This window comes from Tinamus guttatus, unplaced genomic scaffold (genome assembly GCF_059628265.1).
Source record: "Tinamus guttatus ecotype Peru unplaced genomic scaffold, ASM5962826v1 Tinamus_guttatus_pri_ptg000676l, whole genome shotgun sequence".
In the NCBI taxonomy this organism is placed as follows: domain Eukaryota; kingdom Metazoa; phylum Chordata; class Aves; order Tinamiformes; family Tinamidae; genus Tinamus; species Tinamus guttatus.
Window position 1 is genome coordinate 2,592,424 of NW_028289210.1, and position 19,877 is coordinate 2,612,300.

At 38.1% G+C, this 19,877-nt stretch overlaps 1 protein-coding gene across 2 annotated transcripts; it reads left to right on the plus strand.

The window, feature by feature from the left end:
- Positions 1-344: 344 nt before the first annotated feature.
- Positions 345-7,965, plus strand: LOC104567898 (KATNB1-like protein 1). 2 transcript variants are annotated; one of them, XM_010214759.2, is made up of 9 exons: positions 345-499; positions 2,048-2,088; positions 2,482-2,764; positions 4,195-4,313; positions 4,501-4,551; positions 4,637-4,726; positions 5,324-5,413; positions 5,835-5,928; positions 7,059-7,965. In XM_010214759.2, the coding sequence occupies exons 1-9, from the start codon at positions 386-388 to the stop codon at positions 7,089-7,091; spliced, it is 915 nt and encodes a 304-aa protein (XP_010213061.1). In that variant the 5' UTR covers positions 345-385; the 3' UTR covers positions 7,092-7,965. The 2 variants fall into 2 exon arrangements, with proteins under 2 accessions (XP_010213061.1, XP_088392698.1); XM_088536572.1 differs by lacking the exon at positions 5,324-5,413.
- The last annotated feature ends 11,912 nt before the right edge of the window (positions 7,966-19,877 follow it).

A 19,877-nucleotide genomic window follows, 5' to 3' on the forward strand; every position in this document is an offset into this window, starting at 1 on the left:
TGGTAGTGTAAAATTTAGAGGAATGAATCATTTGCCATGCTCTTTACTTGAGCTTGATTTTATTATTATTCTTTATGTATTGTACATGTCTATACTTGACTGTACAGGTGCACCATGCTGGTCTGAAAAAAAATTCTTTCTCTTGTGGTTATTTTATTTCAGAAAATGAAGTATAAATCTTCAAATGCTCATCAGAATGCTATTTTAAGGCTTCCAGTTAGTATGTGCTAAATGGTCATATCTTGAATTATTTCCCTGGCAGAATATCTTGTGAATAGTTCTTCTGTTAACCTTTTTCTCAACTACATTTGAGTAAACTTGATGAGATGCTTTAGAAATTGCCACTAAATGCTATCTTTCCTTAAACACAGGGATTTGAGAGATTATGGCATCTGAAGCCCACAATGATAGAAAACAGAAAGTGTTGCATATTGAGGGTCATTCCATTGATCTTCCCAGAAACAGAATTTCTTCTGTCACTAAAAAGATCATGAAGGAGGTAAGGTTTTTAATTTCCTCGGATTAAACCGAAGTCACAGAAGTTCATAACTGAGCAGTCTAAAACAAGAAACACAACATTCAGCACAAAGAAGGGTGCATTTCATATTGAGATGTGCATTAGAACTTTAGCCTATGCAGAGCTTACAGGATGGGAAATGTGCATTGCATTATATCAGTGTAATTACTGTATGTGCCTATTACATACATCCTATCATCCACATGAGCGGTGGATATTGATGTGGCTTTACTTCTGCCTGCTTCCCTGCCATGCAGCCAAGAACTGGTTCAGAGCAGGACTTCAATCATCACAAAGTTTCCTCTCACCAGGAGGGCATGTGGCACAGCAAGTGAGAGGGAGGGCAGGCGAAGTACACAGATGGAAACAGACCTGTTCTCCCAAACATTGCCAAAGAGCTTCTCTGATAACTTGGGTGCTTCCACTGGGACCCTGCCAGCCCAAAGCACTTTCTCTTATCTGTTCTGCTGACTGAAGCCTTAATGTGGCCAGCTGGAGTACAGAGGAAGTATTAGGGAGATAAACTTATTGTAAGATCACTTCAAGTAGTAGTAAAGATATGTCTTCTGTGTGATGTTTTTTTATTTATTTTTTTTTTATTGAAACCATGTATTAAGCCACATGTTTTTCTATGAGTCAGTGACATAGATTCTGGCATCATTTTATTGTCAAGAACAGCTTAAACTTTAACATCAATATAAACTTCCAAATTGAAATGCTTGCAGTATATGAGCATAGTACCTACTTGTATGAAAATATGCATTTCTTTTTTCTTCATCTCAATGCTATTAAAAATTGTTCGCTTATTAGTTCAAAAAAAGTAGACCAGAATTTCAGCTTTTCATCTTCATTATGTGAAGCTGTGAAACATTAAAGGTTATAAGAAAACAGTTACACTTTAGAAATTAATCTTCAAATTATTGCTTAATTTTTCAAGGGCTTTGCTAATATGTGCAGCAAATTGAATGACATATGTGATTCCTCTTGATTATTGGCGTTCCATGCAACATAATTGCTATCAGGATAATAATGTTTCGTATGAATGAATTCAGGATAATTAAGCTGGTGTCTTATACATCAGAGCTTTTTTAATGTTGCATTGATGGGTGGGATCTTTTTCTGCAGTGGCCTCTGCTGTGTTTTTTACCATCAATTGTTAATAGGAAACAGATAATCAATTTTTACTATCAAACTTCAGTAGGCTTTTTAGTCACAATTTCCAATTACTCTGATAAATCAGCAATCTGTTTCTGATGTTGCAATGTCCTCTCTTGGCAGAGGTACCACAAGCCTGTAGAAAATGATGCTCTAAGGAGAGCTCTGGCATCTCTCTGTGCTTGTGAAACATCTGTGTGTTCCGAGAAGTTTAACACAGCTGCACTTCAGTTCCAGAATTGGAGGGATGGGTGCTAGGGGATCTGTGGCAAGCATAGTCTGTGATAAAGAAGGATTCTTTTATTTTAACAAACTGGAATTGTTTGAGGCTTCTTAATAATAGAGCTCTTTTCTTTCCTCTTTCACCTCTCCCAGGGTAAGAAATCTCCAAAACAGTTGGCTTTATATGCAAACAGGTAGGAGAACTTTGCTGTTTAGAGTCTTGGATTTAGGAGGGAGGGAGGAAGCAGTTTAAATCTGCTTTAAGCATACAAACACAAATATATATATATATATATATGTAAGTTATCATCTAGTATATGGAGCTTATTTTACTACTGATACTCTGTTCTTGTCTCCACTGTGTTATAAGAGTCTCTGTATTAATTAAAGCAAGAGAAGGATATTGATTGTAGCTGTCATTTCTGATAATCCAAATGTGATGAAGATATTTCATTGGTGCGGGAGGGCGAGTTAGGCACTTTTTAAAGAAGTTGCAAGTTTAATCTGAACTCATTAATACTGTGTTTAATAACACAAAATGCGTTGGTTTTGGTGATGTTTACTAAAATATTGCTTTATTATTGCAGAATAACAGTTGGAAAAACAGTGACCAGTACCCCCTCTCTTTGCAAAGTAGTATATTGTAAAAGAAAAGTTCGCTGCTATACTCCAAAGCCTTGTTATAGAAAGAAACAGTTCCCCAAATTCAGGGGCTGTGACATGGCAAATAAAGAAAATGAACTGGCTTGTGCAGGGAATCTGCCAACAAAGCTACATAACGACAGTCGTTCACACTTGCTAAATTCTAGTGATTCTGGCTCATCCCAAACAGAAGGCCCTTCATCCAAATATAGTGGATTTTTTTCAGAGGTAAGCAGATATTTGTTGTTTTTATTATTTAAAAAAATAAACTTGTTTAACATAAAGCTACTCTTGGTAAATTGAGTTATGCAGTTAGTCGTGGAAGCCTTTGAAGAGATGTAGTTTTCCTAGTGTACAAGCTGCCTTAGGACTAGTGATTTACAGTTTGTATTTGTCAGTTTACAGTGGCTCATTTGCTTACAGTAGTAGTACTGCTGCTGTTCCTGTTCTTGGTTCAGCACAGAAGTTCAGAACCAGCAACTAGTCTGGGTTAAAATTAAACCAGCACAATGAAAGGTTGTTCTGATCTGAACCAATTTCATGACTTGCAGTGCTGCACAGCTACACATGTGCTTTTGAAAGTGTTAGTGTATGGGTGACAGTAAGCAGGTGGTGTTGGACAGGACCTTTTTCAATAGCAGTATTGGCTAATAGAGTGTACGAAACTAATCTTAAAAATTAAAAGTCTGTATTTCTCAGTAAGATTATTTGATGAAGCTCAGTGAATGCTTGCTGTGCTTCTGCAGCTGGCCAAAAGACCAAAAAATGAGTTTCATGATAATCAGGATTATTTAAAGCCCCTTACGGGTTTTCTTTCCTTGTGGTATAGATGCATGTCCTCTAACCAGTGAGGCCTGACAGTGTTTAAGGCAAGACATGTCCTTGCTACCTCTTCGTGGTTGTGATACCTTATGGTGCTATGACAGCTGCCATGAAAAGATAACCCCAAGAGTCTAGTGGGGTGGAGGTGCAGATTTGTGGTGCTGTTGTAATACCCCATTGAATTTGTTGGCTTCCAGACAGGACTGAAGGAATAGCTACAATGCAGAGGGTTCAGAAAGAAGGGTAAAGAAATGAGCCACAGACAAGATGGTGGTTTGGGGTTTTTGGTGTGTGTGTTTTTCTCCTCTGAGAAACTAGGTACCAGTAGCACAGATCCTGGTGTGTGTTGCCTGGGTTTTAGACTGGGTTTTAGATGTAGGTAGCAATGTTCACTTTAGTCCAGAATATATTTTAATATCTAAACTACAGTCCGAGGATAAGGCTTCCCAGAAATTAAGCATTTTCTGTTGGCGTTTATAGTACATGCAATGCTTTGTCTGAATTTTTAAAGCTTTCAAAATTACTAAACATCCAAGTAAACAGGTATTGAAGTTGGCGAGAATAAGCTAGCACTTGTGAATGCTCTTTTTAATTACAGACAGTCCAAACAAACTATTTAGGATATCTACAATCATATTTTGGGTAAAGTAGTCTTACTCTATTCTTGCCCCCTTCTAAGGGAAATAAATTATTGAACTCTAAACAGCTCTACATGTGTGTAGAAGAGTATACTTTTATATGCTAAGTTATATTACAGCAACTTACTGAGCTATTGCTGGTTGTTTTAACTTGCGGTAAACTTTTTTTTTTTTTGTATTCTCAAAAATATTATGCAGGTTTCTCAGGACCATGAAACTATGGCTCAAGTCCTTTTCAGTAGGAATCTGAGGCTGAATGTAGCTTTAACCTTTTGGAGAAGGAGAAGTATAAGCGAACTGGTAGCCTACTTAGTGAGGTAAACTCAGCATCTCTTATTTTCTTCTGAAGTAGAGTAGCAATCTCAGATATGCTACAGTGTTGTAAGGGTTCCTTAACATTTGTAACTTAGCTATAATTACCTGTTCTTTAAACAATATTGGAAGCATATAGATTAACCTGTGCTCTGCTAGTAACACTTCTCATTTTATTGTTATTTTTCCTAGGATACAGGATCTGGGAGTAGTAGTAGACTGCCTTCCTGTGCTTACAAACAGGTAAAAAAAAAAGCTAAGGGGGGAATGAGAATTTCATATACACACACTGAAGTTCAGGCGCTTCTGAAACTTCTTCTTTTTTAAGTTTGCAGGAAGAAAAACCATATATTTCAGTTGGCTGCTGTGTAGATCTTCTGCCTTTAGTGAAGTCACTGCTTAAGAGCAAATATGAAGAGTAAGTATCACTTTTAAGTGTCTTGGCAATGATTCTTCCTGGCTGTGCACTGCCCTTCAATTTAAAGGTGTTTAGTCTCCACCTTGATCTCTTCTCCCTGACTTTCTTGAGGAACCCTTCCTGAAGGAGCTTTCTTGTAAATGTTCACTTCTCCCTTTAAGTGTTCAGGGATACAAATTTTGTATTTCTCCTGTAAGATTGGGGAGCGGAGAACTAGCTGCTTGGCCTTTGTGCAGATGTATTCATAGTAAGAGAAACATGTCCAAGGTGGAGGCTTGCATATTTTGCAGTATAAAATCAATACATGTTTCTCAGGCAAAATATTTAAAGAATATCTATTTTTTAAAACAAAAGCAGAATTTTACCACTTCAAAACTAAAAACGTGCCAGAACCTAAACGTGAGAATTCCTGTGGATTGTTCTTTCTCTAAATCTTCCAGGTTAGAAAATGTATTGTTTTTGGTTGCTTTCCCATTTATTTTATTGCTTTAGCTGACCTGTAGATATTAATTTAAAAAACAAAAGGACTTTGCCTCTAGTTGGCTTGTTTTATCAAATGGAGGAGAAACATGTAATATGTAAAATATATTGTTACAGATATGTGATAGTTGGTTTAAACTGGCTCCAGGCTGTCATTAAAAGATGGTGGTCAGAACTATCTGCACATACAGAAAAGGCAGAGGATGGGTGAGTATAGTATTAACCTATATTAAAATATTTCTATAGTTTATTCCATTTCTTCTGTATGAATGTGGATCAGTGCTAACAGATCTCATCTGCAAAAAATATTGATAATCAGAATTTAAAAGTTTAACCCGACTTGAATATTTATGGTTATCAAGAAGCAGGTGGTACTTGTTTTTCATCTGGAGTTCGAATAAATGCAGAACAAAGTCAAATTAGGAACACAGGGGTAATACAAATAATACAAATATTGTAGAAGTTGCGTCTTCTTTTTTGGGTGTTCTGTACATGCATGGGGTGTGTGTGTGGTTTTGTTTTGTTTATTCTTTTGAATGCAAGACTAAGGCCGTATGGGGAACTAAACATCTCCTTTGCCAGGAAGGGTACGCTTACTACAAAGCCTTCTTATTTCATTCTCTTTCAGAAATATTCCTGTTTTAAAACATCAATTAAGTGGATTATGGGAACAGGAGAGTCATCTTACTCTGGTTCCAGGATATACTGGTAATATAGCTAAGGTAATACAGTTTCAGTAGTACTCAATAAGGAACATAGCTGTGTCACTTCTAGTATTCTTCTAGTTGGACATTATTTCTTTCGAACTATTGAAGGATAGGTGCAACTTCTAGGCTGGCTTTACTAATACTCAAAACGTATTATGTAATTTGTTACAGAAATCTGGAGTCAAATCTCCATGATAGTGGGGATGTTTTTCTTTCTTCCAGAGAAAGAATCTCCTGAATAAAATAGCTAGTAATATTATTTTAAATCTTACTATAAAAAGGGGTCCGATGAGTAGGTACTTCGAGAGGAATCTCCTGTACCTACTTGTGTAAGTGTAATCCATCTTGGAGAATCTTGCCTCAGCAATGTTGTTGTCATTTCAGTGGCAGATAATGGGGACAAGTGACAGCTTAGCTGTCCCAGTAAATCTAAAGCTTTTGCTAGTCTGATGCTTAGGAAATAATTACTTTGCTGTGAGTAGAAGGGTGGCCCTGTTAGAAGTAAATACCCTGCCTGTCTTTCTCTCTTTACATGCTGTGGTATTGTTGTCACTGTAATACGGTGGTGCTAAATGGTAAATGTGTTGCTCATGGTACTCCTCTCTAGGAAAATGTCACTCTGAGGCTCTGTTCTAAGGGTTACAGTGAATGAAAACCTCCTCCCTGGAGGGATCTCTTGAAAAGATGAAGGCAACAAAAGCAGAGATTTGGCTGGTTACATGCAGGATTAGAGTGAACACGGGCGGAAGGAAATGCTGCCAGGGTAGGAGATTGCAAGACTATCTAGCCAAGAAGCTCTCATAGCAGCTTATTTTTGAAGTGTCAGTAATGGAGATTGTTCTTAAGGTAAAATTGTACAGTGCTGCAGATGTGTATCAAGGGCTTTTATCATAGATTTACCGCAGATGTCCTTTTTGGAGTGTAGGATTCAATCCTAAATCTTGGTGCTCCAAAGGTAATATGGGAGATATGAGTGGAACATAAAGCAGTGCTGCCATAATCTACAGAACGCTCAAAGCAATGAACCTGGAGATACTGAGGACACCTATTATTGCCAATAACCTTTGTGGGACTTCTGTAGCACTCTTGTCACTGTGATGCCATAAGTATTATGACAAACACTTTCTCCTTTTTTTTCCTTTTAGGATGTAAATGCTTATTTATTACAACTACACTGACGTGACTGAGAAATGTGTGCTTATGTGGTGAAATAATTCCCTAAAATATCTCTGAAATATGTACTGTTTCTGAAAGCCTTTTGAGAAATTTTGGCAGAAGAGAACCGAACTGTCAAGCTGTTTAATGAAACCACTAACAAAATCCTAACAGTCTACTTCACATTGAAGTGGAAAAATGTCTAGTAGGAGCAGCTTTTACTTCAGTGAGGTGAAAGCGCACTATGAAAACTGTATGCCTTTGCTGCATTTGGGATGTGTTCAGTTACTAGGTAGAATCATTTAAATGCTACTGTGTTTTACTGCAATGTTGTGTAAAAGAAGATTAACTGTGCTGTCGTGAAGACAAGATGGCAGAAGCAGCTATAAGGAACCAGCAAGACCAGTCAGCATTAAAAGCTTTTAAATGTTTCTTTCACAAGAGATCTCAAAGATGCACAACTATTTTTCAATTATGTTTAAAAGAGTTGGAAATATTACTATTGTGTTTTAATCAAACTATTAAAGACAGTTTTTGTTTGCACTATTGAGAAATGATACAGCAAAGATGCCTTAATTACTAGTGTTTCAAAAAGCCAATATAGGGAGATGCAAGTAGCTATATTGTTCACAGATTAAGAAGTGATGAAAAACTGCTACAAAATCAGGGTTTCACTTTGTATAGTGTTGTTTATGAAACATTGCACCTTTACAAAATCATGTATGTGAACTATTATAAAAACTGAATTTAAGCTTCGATAAACAGTTATTGCAAATGTCAGCTGAATGGTGAATTTGTCTAACAAATGTTTTTATATTGTATGTGGTTTTCTAACATAGTAATCTTCAGTTCTGTATCATTTAAACTACATGAAAATAAGTAAATATATTAATTGTATCTACTGTTCATTCTTTTTAAGTTCATAAAAGCAATTTACAGAACAATCCCTTCCATACTACTTTTTATCATAGCTATTTATATCTGTTTGAAATGTTTACAGCCAGATGAGGCCATGTTATTCAATCTCACCCTTTATATGCTACCTCCTTTAAGAAATTAACAAACAGCTTTTGCAAAATTAATCAAGTTTTTTGTCCTGGTTAATGATAGCAAATTCATACCCTCTTAAGCTGAATTGGAACACATCGAACACATTGAAAATATAGCTCTAAACTCTTTTTATTGTTACGTGCTGTTTTAATTTAAAAGCTGTAGCTTAGCTGTGAGGGAGTGTTTGGAGTTTAATGGTTTGCTATTGCCTTTTCTGGTTTGGGATTTAAAAGAATACTTTTCCAGTTAAAATCTATGTAGTGCTAGCTGCGCACTGAAAGCATAAATATACATACACAGCATGTGTTGCCAAATAACCTGCTTCAAAAAAAAAAAGGCAAACTTCCTTATAAGGGTTATTTTCATGCCTGGGATTGAGCATATGGCCTTTTTACCCAGTGCTAAATAAGTGAAAGGTCTCCTGGTAGGTTCAAGTGGTTTCTGCTCAAAACAGATGAAGCTAATGAATTTTAAAATCATGGAGTAGTCAGTAGCTTTTAGGCCTCCTGTTGTTTTGATTTGCATTTTTACATGTCATTATTAATGACTTCTGATAACAGATTTCCAGCTAGCTTTTGGAATTTGGTGCTTTTAAGGAGTATTCATGTAACTAAACCACCAAAGGTTTCCCAGGGCAATTGGCTAAGGGAAAAGCACTTAGACCATCTTAACTGTTTTGTGGGCCAATCTTTTGAGATATGAGGATAGCCCCATTCTCTTATCTCTGTGTTATATATCAATAAAGGTGTTTCACAGTGTAAAGAGAGAGAGAACTTTTTGCTTTACAGTGTGTTGTCGTCAAGACCTAAAAGAACTATGGTATAAAAATGTTATTACTCTTCTGTGGTGCATTTAAATATAAAAAAGAAAAGGCTGGCTTCATACTTGGCTAGCAATTGCTGGAGCTCTTAGATTACCCTTAAGGAATATTCTTTACAGGTTATGAATCATAGATCTGTCTGTTTTTCATAGACAAAATGAAGAAATAAATGGCCATATACTTGGATAATGCATGAAGTAATTGTTGTAGTTACTGGTTTAAATTATTCCAGTATTCCAGAACCCAGTTTATAGGAAAAACTCGTAGGCTTGTGATCAATTGTGCATATGGCCGTGCATTTATCTCCGAATAAGAAATAAGGATGGTACTTTTGTACTAGCAGCAAGGTAAGGTTGACTTGAGGATCTCTATTGATAAATATCTAATAAAATTATGCATTATTTTTACTGCCAAAAGTTGTATTTCAACATCAATAAGATTACATTATGAAAACAGTCATTAGTGTCTGTGCCTTATTTTAAATTCTGTTTTCCTCCTTTTATTAATATTTCAAGGCAGCTACTAACGTACAGGATGTGAACTCTGAATGCTGTGAAGTGATTTCTTTTTTTCTTGTGATTTTTAAAGAACTCTTAATCTACTCAGGTTTAAATTCAGGCTCAACTCGTGCCATTTCTCATAAATGGTGGGGAATCAATTTTGCTGTAATAGGTTATTGTTACATATGATGTCTGCTCAAAGGCAGTATGAGTAAGAAAAGAATCTTAAGCTGTATAAGTCTGAATTTCATGTATCTTTCTCACTGAATCTAAGAATCAAAGTTCATGAACAGTTTGTATGTAAATGCTGATCTTTGTTACTGTCTGCAGGGATCACTTTTAAAAAAAAAAAAAGGCTGTTCTAGGTTGTACCAAAATAGTTAACTGTACTATTTATCTATATTGTCAACAGAGTAGGACATCGATTCACTCGGTTCTTGAAGGGTTCCTGATAAGGTGGTGTTCTCTACCTCTTGGTTATGTCAGGTCTTCAAACTCTTCCTTCACATGTTAATTACTAACGAGAAAGTTTTAAATGTAAGTTCTTATCATGGGGAAGAATGTGTGTGCTTAAGTCTAGACACCTACACTGAGCTGATCTTTGTGCTACCCTGTCTTGAAAACAGTATCAAATCTTAGAGCGTCTTTCATTCCACTGTCCACCAAGAGTGCTCGAAGCTCTTGTCATTGAAGTTTTCTTACCTGAGGGGCACACTAGGGTTTGCTTGTCCCCTAAACCGAAATTTCAAGAAGCCCTCTGGCAAGCTGCCTCTCCTGTCAGTGCTGAAAGAATCAGCTGTTGTTGCTATAAGAATCACTGTTTAGGAATGACTGATACCTTGTTGGGAAGTGGAGACTGAAAAGACTATTAATTAGCTGGGTGCAAAGGAGCTAGCATGCCTGGGTGATTACATATAGCCATTCAGAAGGAGCTAGGCCTCTTTCTTAGGAAAGAATGCTCATTAGCTGGACAGTGAAGCCATGTATCACAGGTAAGTATTGCAGTTCCAGGCTACTTCGTAGTTTGTTACAAACTGTTTCTGGTATTATTAAAAAAAAAAAAAAAAATCAGCATCAGCCCTCCAGGAGTTTCAATGAAATTCATGCTTCCCTTGATGTAGGCTGCTTTACTGTTAATTAGAGGGTGAAATATTACCAACCGGAGAGCAGGAGTGATGGGAGGATAGGAAAAGATGAGAGGAAAAAAAAAATGTGCCCTGGAACTTGGTCGTGTCAGCCCCATTGCTTTACCTCGGTATCCCAAAGTAAACCTGTGTTGGCCTTTTCTGGTAATCTGAAGTGGGCAAGCTTAGAGTAACAGGTCTTAAAGTGTTATGTTGAAGATTAATGCTGCCATATTGAGGATTTTGGTCTTTTTGAAAGGGCTAGGTATTTTGTATATAGTAAATACAAGATACTTTTTGAGCTTCATTTTGAAGTTTGCAGTTGATTTTCCTAATTTGTCTTTTCACATTATCTGGTGTAATAGAAAATTGGATGTCTGTCTTATCATAGAGATTAGCAGTTATTTTTTGTGTCCAACCTTCAGGTAAAAAGGCAATGGTGACTGTGTACAAAAACTGAAGCTGAGCAGTTGATAGTCAGCTGCAAATTACCAGTGTGAAGTTATTCCAACTGCTGTGCTATGCAAATTCTTTATGAAAGAAATTGGCTCTTATGTGAGGAGCTCTATTGATCTCATGCTGCCTTAGAAAGGGGAGAGAACTTTCTTGAAGGAGTTTTAATATCCTCATATGCCAGACAAGCATTGAGTTCAGTTTGTCTTCAGTCTACCTTTCTGTCTAGTAATAATTCTAGGCTACAGCTGATGATTCACTAAGGGAATACCTTGGGCATGCTTGTATTGCTAGTGCGTATGTCTGTACCTCTTCTTTAAAACATAGAGGTAAATTTGAATGTTAGTTTTGTGATTGGTTCTTCAGATAGAATGAAACTAAAGGCAAGTCTCCTTTCTGTGCATTTGTCTGTTCATTCTTCAGCACTTAATTGAGGTTTTTGTTTCTCTTAGCTCATGTATAATATGAACTCCTATTACTATAAAAGCAGTGAAAGAGTAAAACTTTAGACAAAACAGGAGTATTTAACACAAGACAGCTGATTTGGAAGCAATTAAAAAAAAAAAAAACTCCTCTTTAATTAGCAGATATTGACAGTATTGTGTTAGAGTATTAAAGTGGGCATTCGTGGCCACAAGTCTGAGCTTGGAGTTGAATGAAAGGGTAAAGTCTCAAGGCAGCTACAGGATTGAAGAGTACTGTACTGGTCCCTGATACCAATTCACTACGTGGGGGACAGGAGCACAGCCCCTCTGCAGATACGGGAGAAGTAATTTCCCTGTCTTGAAATGCTGCAGATGCAGCATACTTTTGTTCCCATACTAGTGGTGCTTTCATAGTATATGTCTTTACACAGCATGTAACAATACGATTAGTAGATACAAAATGAGATCCACCACTTTCAAGTTGAATGCAGTGTATGTAGTCCCTGATTGACACAGGTCACTCCTCAGTTCAGTCACTTGGAACACTATAGAGCAGGTAAACAACTTGAACTATTGCTTTTCTGTTTAAACACCGTGACCTTACTGTATTGAAATATAAGGGTGCCGTGTTTGGTATCTAGCAATTTTCTTAGTCCCTAGTACTAAAGCTATTTAAATTCTTTGGGTGAGTGTCCCCAAAATGCACATGATTTTTTTTTTTTTTTTTTAAGTTAGACTTGCTTTAAAATACTAAATTTCTGTGAACAGTGATGTCTTATATGAATTTGGGAAGCAAGATGTGCCTCCTTGCACAGGTATGAAAGAAATGAAACTGATGGATTTTACTAAGTGAGCAGTATGTATGTTGTGAACAACTAAAATCTAAGTATCAAGATAATGTTAAATTCTAAGATTTCTGTTGTAGGTGTAAGTGTTGGAATAAATACATGCCTTAGTGCCATATTTGAAACTGTTTACAAGTCACTTCATCTCTTGTAATTTAGGTCAATTCTTTTCTAGTTGTATTTAATCTACTTAGCTTAACTTTCAAAAAGTCTGAGTTACATTTGGAATTTAATGTTAATTTCATTCGTTTCAGTTCTTTCATGGATTGAAAGATACGGTCAAATAGTACAATAAATATTCCAAATTTGGAAAAATAGACAATCTTTTCTTGTGTTTTGTGGTAACTGGCTTTCATATCTCTTTAAACAGGCATGACCTTTCTGTTTCTCAAAATATTTTCTGTAAGGGTGAAACCATTTTTAGAGAAGGTTGTTTCAAAAGATGAGAATCACTTCAAAAAGCCTGCGACTGCTTAAATAAGGTTCAAAAAACTTCACCTGAGAAGTGCGGCTGATGGCTGAAGAATGGGGTCAGCTCCAGGAAATCCTTCCAGCCCTGTGTGCCTGTTCCACAACAGTGAGGCAGCTCAAGCTGAAAGGAAGATTAGAGACTTAATGCTGACGGAGCAGGCAGGTTTCCTGCCTGTCACGGGTTTTTTCCGCCTCGGACATGTTGGAACACATCTGCTTGGCTGAGTTCCAGAGGCCACCTCCACCTTGTCACTTACCCAAGTGAGAATAAAATACCTTCAGATTTGGCATTCCTGGTTTCCCAAGTGATGTCCTATATCTTGAGACTTCCGGTTCCTCAGTACCAGCAAGTCATCGACATAGTGCCATCCAAGCGAGGATGTGGAGGCCTTCAGATGCTCCTCAGATGAGTAACACACGCTGCTACCACTGTGCTTACCTCCCACATCAACACGAGGAAGCAGGTTGCGGATCCCAGTTGTGCACTACGTGGCTATTTTAGTTATCACCTTGTTATTCTCAACGCTGTGTAGCAAAGCCTTAACTTTAAAAATGTCCACAATTGTGGATTTTTAAAACCGGTAGCTAGTTAGGGAAAAATCATGCTGCTTGGAAGTGTGGTGGGTTTGTTTGCCTTCCTTCCCCCTTACTTCATTCCCTCTAGCGTAGATCTCTAAATTCATTGGTGTCTATTCAAGTCACTTCTGTAGGCTCATGTCTTTTAGGCTTGTTTTCTAACCCTCCAGAAAATTATCAGTTGGGCACTGGGGGGGACATGTTCAGTACTGCTGCGCTTGGTAAGTGTGTGGACTAATGATTGTGCAGCTTACACGTGTCTTTCTGTAGTGCGTTTATACCTCTGTTGGTGGCAAGTTTTACGTAATATCCGCGAAAGGAATCTCTCCATATCATAACTCTTGATTCAAACAGCAGTGTTAGTGGCTTTCTAGATGAATAGAGAAGCCTGTTAAAGTAGCCTAGTGGTCTAGAGCTAATGGCTTTCTGCGAAGAGTTTTTGTTTTTGGAACTTAGGTGTTTGTGCTTGCAGAATATGTGTCTCCAGCATCAAGTAGTGCTGTGACCAGGTGCCAAACACTGCACACATCCCAAAAAAAGGACGCAAGAGTGTCTCTGCATTCTCTGCATTAATCCTAAATATCTAGCTGAAGTGTATGTTAGCAGTCTGCTTTATGGATTGTCCAAATATTTGGTGGATGATCTCAGCCACTTCATCCCAAAGTGATGCAAGCAGGAGAACGCCCTTGGAGCTGCTCTTCGGAGCTGGCAGCTTGCTAGCAGCAACAAGTACCCTGGAGATTAGCTGGGAGAACTGCATGTTTGTGTGCAGGATTTGGGTGGTGTGGTTCAGTCTTGGATACAGGCTTTCTCATTTAACAGTCTTCTGTAAACTCTGGAAAAGAGAAGGAAACCTCTGGTGACTTGCTCACTCTAGTTTGGATGAGATAATGCTAATTCTTCTGATCATGTGGAAGAAACTGCAGAACCTCCTCTCTCTTCTTTCCTAAGCTTACCAAATCTTAACCCCATCTTATCGGGCTCCCATATTTAGAAAGCTGTTCATCTACAGCTCATTATATCCTTACAACTTTTTCTTTTTTTTTTTTTTTTTCCCACGATCAGTTACTAGATCAGTCAGTGGTTTCTTTGCAGTACATGATTACTGTTACCTTAGGCTATTTTCATACCTCATAGGTCTGGTTCTGTTAGTGCTGCCCAAACTGTTTCTTGGTGTTACTGATAACTGTTATTTTTAACAGGAATTTACTTGAGGTTGCCTTTTTGTCAGGAACTTGAACGGATTTTAGCGGTCTGGAATGGTCTTACCATATGCTTATGAGTGTTATTTCCTATTACACTTCTATGAAAAGTGGATGGCTTTGCAGCAGTATAGACAACTTTTAGCATCTCAACAAGGAGGGGTTTGAGTGGGAGGAAGAACAAATAATTTGGGTCAAATGGTTCCAGCAAGTTCTGCTTTTCGTTTCTGCTTACAGAGGCAAGATAGAAGGAATGCAAGCAGAAATTACTGCTTGGGGAATATCTGCCTCCAGCCCCAGCCTCAGCTGCTGGCTCACATGTATTTTCTTTTTGTGTGTGGGTGTGTGTGGTTTTGTTTGGTTGGTTTTTGTTTGACTTATCAATACTATTAAAAAACAATCTTTTCAGGTGTAAAACAGCTGTAGTACTCCTGCTTCATGTAAGTTTCAAGCATGCCATCACCACTGCTGGAAACATAGGAGGCCCTTTTGATGAACACGCAGTAGGAGAAGGTGAAAGCTTTTAAGTTTTATGATTCAATAGAAACTTAATTCTGCAGCAACTTTTCAGTGGTTCATTGCTTTTAGATCCGTCTAAAACAAAACCTGTAGAAACCAAGTATAAAAGTAAGCTTATGACTCCCACTGCTCATAGCAAAGCTACTGCTCTCGGTGGCCTTAGATTTCAGCAGATGTTCCAGGGAGTTTCCTGTAAAAACCTCCTTTCCCTTCGAGTTACAATAACGAGAGCAAGTAGCTCAAAGGGAATGAGAAAAGGCCCTTGAAAGTGACTTATGCTACTATTTTCCCCAAAAAATTAATTAGCTGTTGTAAGAAATATAAAATGACTCAACCTCTCATAGTTCAAAGAAAACAAAAAACTTGGGCATCCACAATCGTGAAGCCTAGAGCAAGTATAAAATCCTTCCAGTTGCAGTACAGAGATTTGTATGATAAACCTTGTATTATGATTCTACAAATGCTTAACTTTCAGTGCCTCTCTGAAAACAAAACAAAGGCAAATGCTTTTTAAAACTGAACTATTAAAGTTTTTTTTAAAAAACGAAGTTTAGAAAAAAATCACTAAAATCCCATAAGACTCTAATTTTAGTCTATGGTTGGCATAGGTTACTTGAATCAAACAGGAAATATTATTGATTGCAAAACTGCTAATCATCCTGTTTTAATGAAGCTGTTTAACACATTGAATAGCAATGCAGCAACACACAGAAAATTAACTTGTTTGCCACTGATTAATGATAGATGATGCCTGCAATTCACCAAAGTGGTTCCTCTGAGCAATTCTATTTGCATGAATTTGGGTTCCTCAAGAGAAGTCACCACTTGCACAGTCTAATGATTCAGTGTAGCAGACTATACAAATAGCAATGCACCTTAAGCTGTAAAAGGAATATTACATGGGTGACAGTACTGTAATCCAAAATATTTCATTCAGGCAAATGACAAAAACTCAAGGGTTGAACAAAAATTTCTTCTTCCAATAACAAATAGCTTGAAAATAGAAAGAACAAAAGAACCAGGCCAAGATGCTGAAATGCGACAGTATTTAAAAAAAAAAAAAAAAAAAAAAAAAAAAGCTAGCTACCAATAGTTACAACTGCTGGATTTTAAAGAAGGATCAGCTGGTAACGTCCATCGGCTACCAGCTGTGCCACCATGAGTAAGCAGGTGTATATCAAAATATATCTAATAGCTGTCTTGTACAGGGAAGGCACTTATGGAGGTATCCAGCAGATAAGGAGCACTGTAGCTCTCAGCTCCATGAGAACAGCCACAGGAATGGAAATGCCTGTGGGATGCCTCTGCACAACTGGTGAGGGGGATACACAGCAGGAGTAGCTACTGCTTCAGAATCATAGATCTGCCTTAAAAGAAAGGAAAAGGAAAAACGCAGAATCATTTCTACTATTAAGAAATGGATGAGTGAATAGTCACTGTAGTTTTTTGTTATTTTTTTGCTGCCGAATGAAGTCCAGGCTTTGTTTGCTCTGTCAAATAATATGAATGTGCTGGTTGTACTTTCATAGTTGGTTTTAATCTGAATTTGCTTATAGTACAGTTTTGACAACTAATACAGCACAGAATGTTTCTTTGGGTAAATGTGTATATATGTGTGTGTGTATATATATATATATACATATATATACAAAAGTAAATGAAGGAGCAGTGGGCTTAGAAATGGTGCCGATCACAATCCTTAGTGGTCTTTGGTTGATCAGTCCCTTGAAAAACAACACACTTCATGGTAGGCTGGAAACGTGCTGCCAAACTTCCAGTCAGGAGGAGGCTCCTCGGCCCTCTCCTTTTCGGCAGAGGCAGCAGTAGCCTAACTGCAGGCTGAGTTACAACGGCCCCTTGCTTGGTGGGCTTACGATTTCCCAGAGCCTGTGCAGGGCAAAATACTAGTGGCTCTGCTCTGCCTGTGGCTACTTAGTCACTGATTAGGATGCTCTTTTGGTAGGATACCCTCCCAAAAGCAACACGACTTCTTTACACTGCTCTGACAGCACAAAGATGTTGTCATTGCTCTGATGTGAAGAAATCCTCGAGAGACCCTAAAACTTCTTCTGCTTGGGCTCCAAAGCAAGAAAGGATGTTCTGTAGCACTCTACTGCCAATAACTGCAGTAATGCAAAAAATACTTTGCATAGGATCCTCTAGAGGTTCTGATACTGCGGTATTGTGTTGAGGCCACCTTGTGGCTCTATATAGGCAAAACTCAAATGGGAAAAAAGGCTATTAAGAGCATGCACAAAGAATGAAGGATATTACGCTGGTTGTGTTCTTGGAGCACCGAGCGCCACAGTGATGCATCACTGTGACATTAGGTAAATGGTGAGAGGTGGTGCCTCTGTGAGCAACGTCCCAGACATCCAAGCACGTGTGAAGCACCATCCAGGGTGGCACCGCTGGTTCCCTGTACAGCTTGACGTGTGGCGGAGGCCTTGACCAGGCCGCATGCTTGGGTTGTTACTACTTAATAGAGATGTATGGTCAGCTTCTGTGGTAAGCCACAGGAAGACCTCAAAATACCACAAGACAACTTCCAGGTCTCTGTCACCTTCCGCCCGTGTTTGTTGTCCTGTTGGTTCAGTTGGTCACAAGCAGGTATCATCTGATAATATCAATTTCAGTGTTTTCTAGTTGTGCTTATTAAAATGAAGAACATATTAATCCACTAAACCCTTTTATTAACTATGAAATCCCTTTATGTTTTTAGGTGTATATTACCAGAACCATATAAACTAATTCTTGAAGAAAAAAAAAAAATCCTGAATTTGGAGGTGGAAAATAGAGGTGAGGTAAACCTGAAAGAGATGTACTAAGAACGAGCACTGTTAGGAAAAGAAAGTGTGACAATCCTGGGCACCACTGTAGTGCTTTGAGAGATATGTAGAGGTGTTAGGAGCCTTTGTGCCCTTGTGCACAAGTCCTTCCACCATGGAGAGCAGGACATGGGGTGCAATCATCCTTCCCAAGCAGGACATGGGAGCCCACGTCCTTTCCACGCAGGCCAGGACGTGGGCTCAGAAGCAGACTGAGCTCATGGGGTTTGATATGGTGACAGTGAGAATGCTGTCACTGAGCCCAGACTCTCAATATTACCTTGTTCTGTTTTGTTCTTAACGAAGTTGCATCGAGTAGATGTTTATAGTGCAGCAAGGGAACTTGCCGGTAGAGGGCGAGATGGTCCCGCTGTACAACAGATTTTTTTAAAAAAAGAACAATAACAAGGGCAAACACTGCCCTATTGCTGTTGATTCTGTATTTAGCTGTAATCGGGTGCGGTATTTAGCTGCTCGTGGGAAGGAGTGAGCTGCCTCTTGCCTTTCACAGCGGCTTTATGCTGGATTTTCCCAACTACTTGCAGTTAGTTTAGTGTCATAATCTGCTTGCTTGGGTGGGTATTTAGGCCTCACCTCTGATCTGCTATCAGATCAGAAAATACATTATCAACAATTTAAAAAAAAAAAAAAAAAAAAAAAAGCACAAGTGGGAGTGCACAAGCAGTGTATAGTATTAAGCTGCAGTGTTTGATTCTATTACCAAACTATAACTATGAAATAATAAAGGGGTGTTTATTCCTGTTTTTTGCAGGATTTTTCTCCTGTTCACAGACAGACATCGTCAATGCATTTTCTGTAAAATTCTGTCCTTGCTTGGCCGCCGGGGTAGAGAGATCAGCCTTAGGGGGGGGGGGGGAAAAAAAAAGTTCCTATCTGCAACTGATAAGAAGTTTGAGAGACTTCCAAGGACTCCTGCTGTACAATAACATGCAGGATCATTTCCACGGTTAGCGAGGATGAGGACTGTTTTAAGAGATAGAAAGTGACTTAGTCATTACAGGTAAATGTGAAGGGCAAGACCACCTTAGGAACTACAATAAATATTTTCCCTGGTTGTATACACTGACCAGAAACCATTTCCCAAGGAAGCAGACTTCCCAAGAATTGCAGCCGATAAAGTGAACTGGTTGCAAGAATTCTATGGACATCTTTCCTGTACAGAATTTTTGACAGTCTTTTGACACCTCTCACACGTAACTGACACAGAAGCTGGAATTTCAAAGGATCCAAATTACCTGATAATATCTTCCTCAATAGGCAGAAGCTTGAATAATTGCCTAACTACACATCCACTACCAATCCTACCTACAAAGGAAGGGAACAGGATGCTGGAAGCCTAACAGTAACAGTGTATCCCGCTCTCTGTTCTTGTCCCTGCTCAAGAGACTTTGTAAAGCAGAAACATAGGTGTGTAAACAGACATGAATCTTCTACTACTTCTAGAAATTTTGATAAAGTGTAAGGTGACAAGATCTTCAAATATATTTGAACTGTTAATATTTTACAGAAGTTCAAAACTCTAATATAATTTAAGCAAATTATAATATACATCACATTACAGATAATGACTGCCACATTTAGTCCAACTCATTCAGCTTGTTCTGACAATACTTCTGGGATGTAGTTATGTGGATTGTGGTGCACCTATAATCCCTATTTGATCTTTAAATCATCTAGGCTATGCCTTTGGTTCCATACAACATTTGTGGACCAACACTGCTTATTCAGCATACTAAGCATTGCCTGATTATCTATGTAGCAGTTGGGGGACCGGCTCAAATAATACACTACAATTATAGTCATATGGCAAAGCTGCTCCCTGTTTGTCTATCAGAATTTGAGAATCCTGCACGTGTCTGCCTGAATTACCAGATTTTCAGATGCTGTTGTTTCTAGTTCATTTTATTAAAGTAAAGCAATAACATTATCAGGTTACTGTTCGTATTTCTAAACATGGAGAAGAACATTTCTTCTC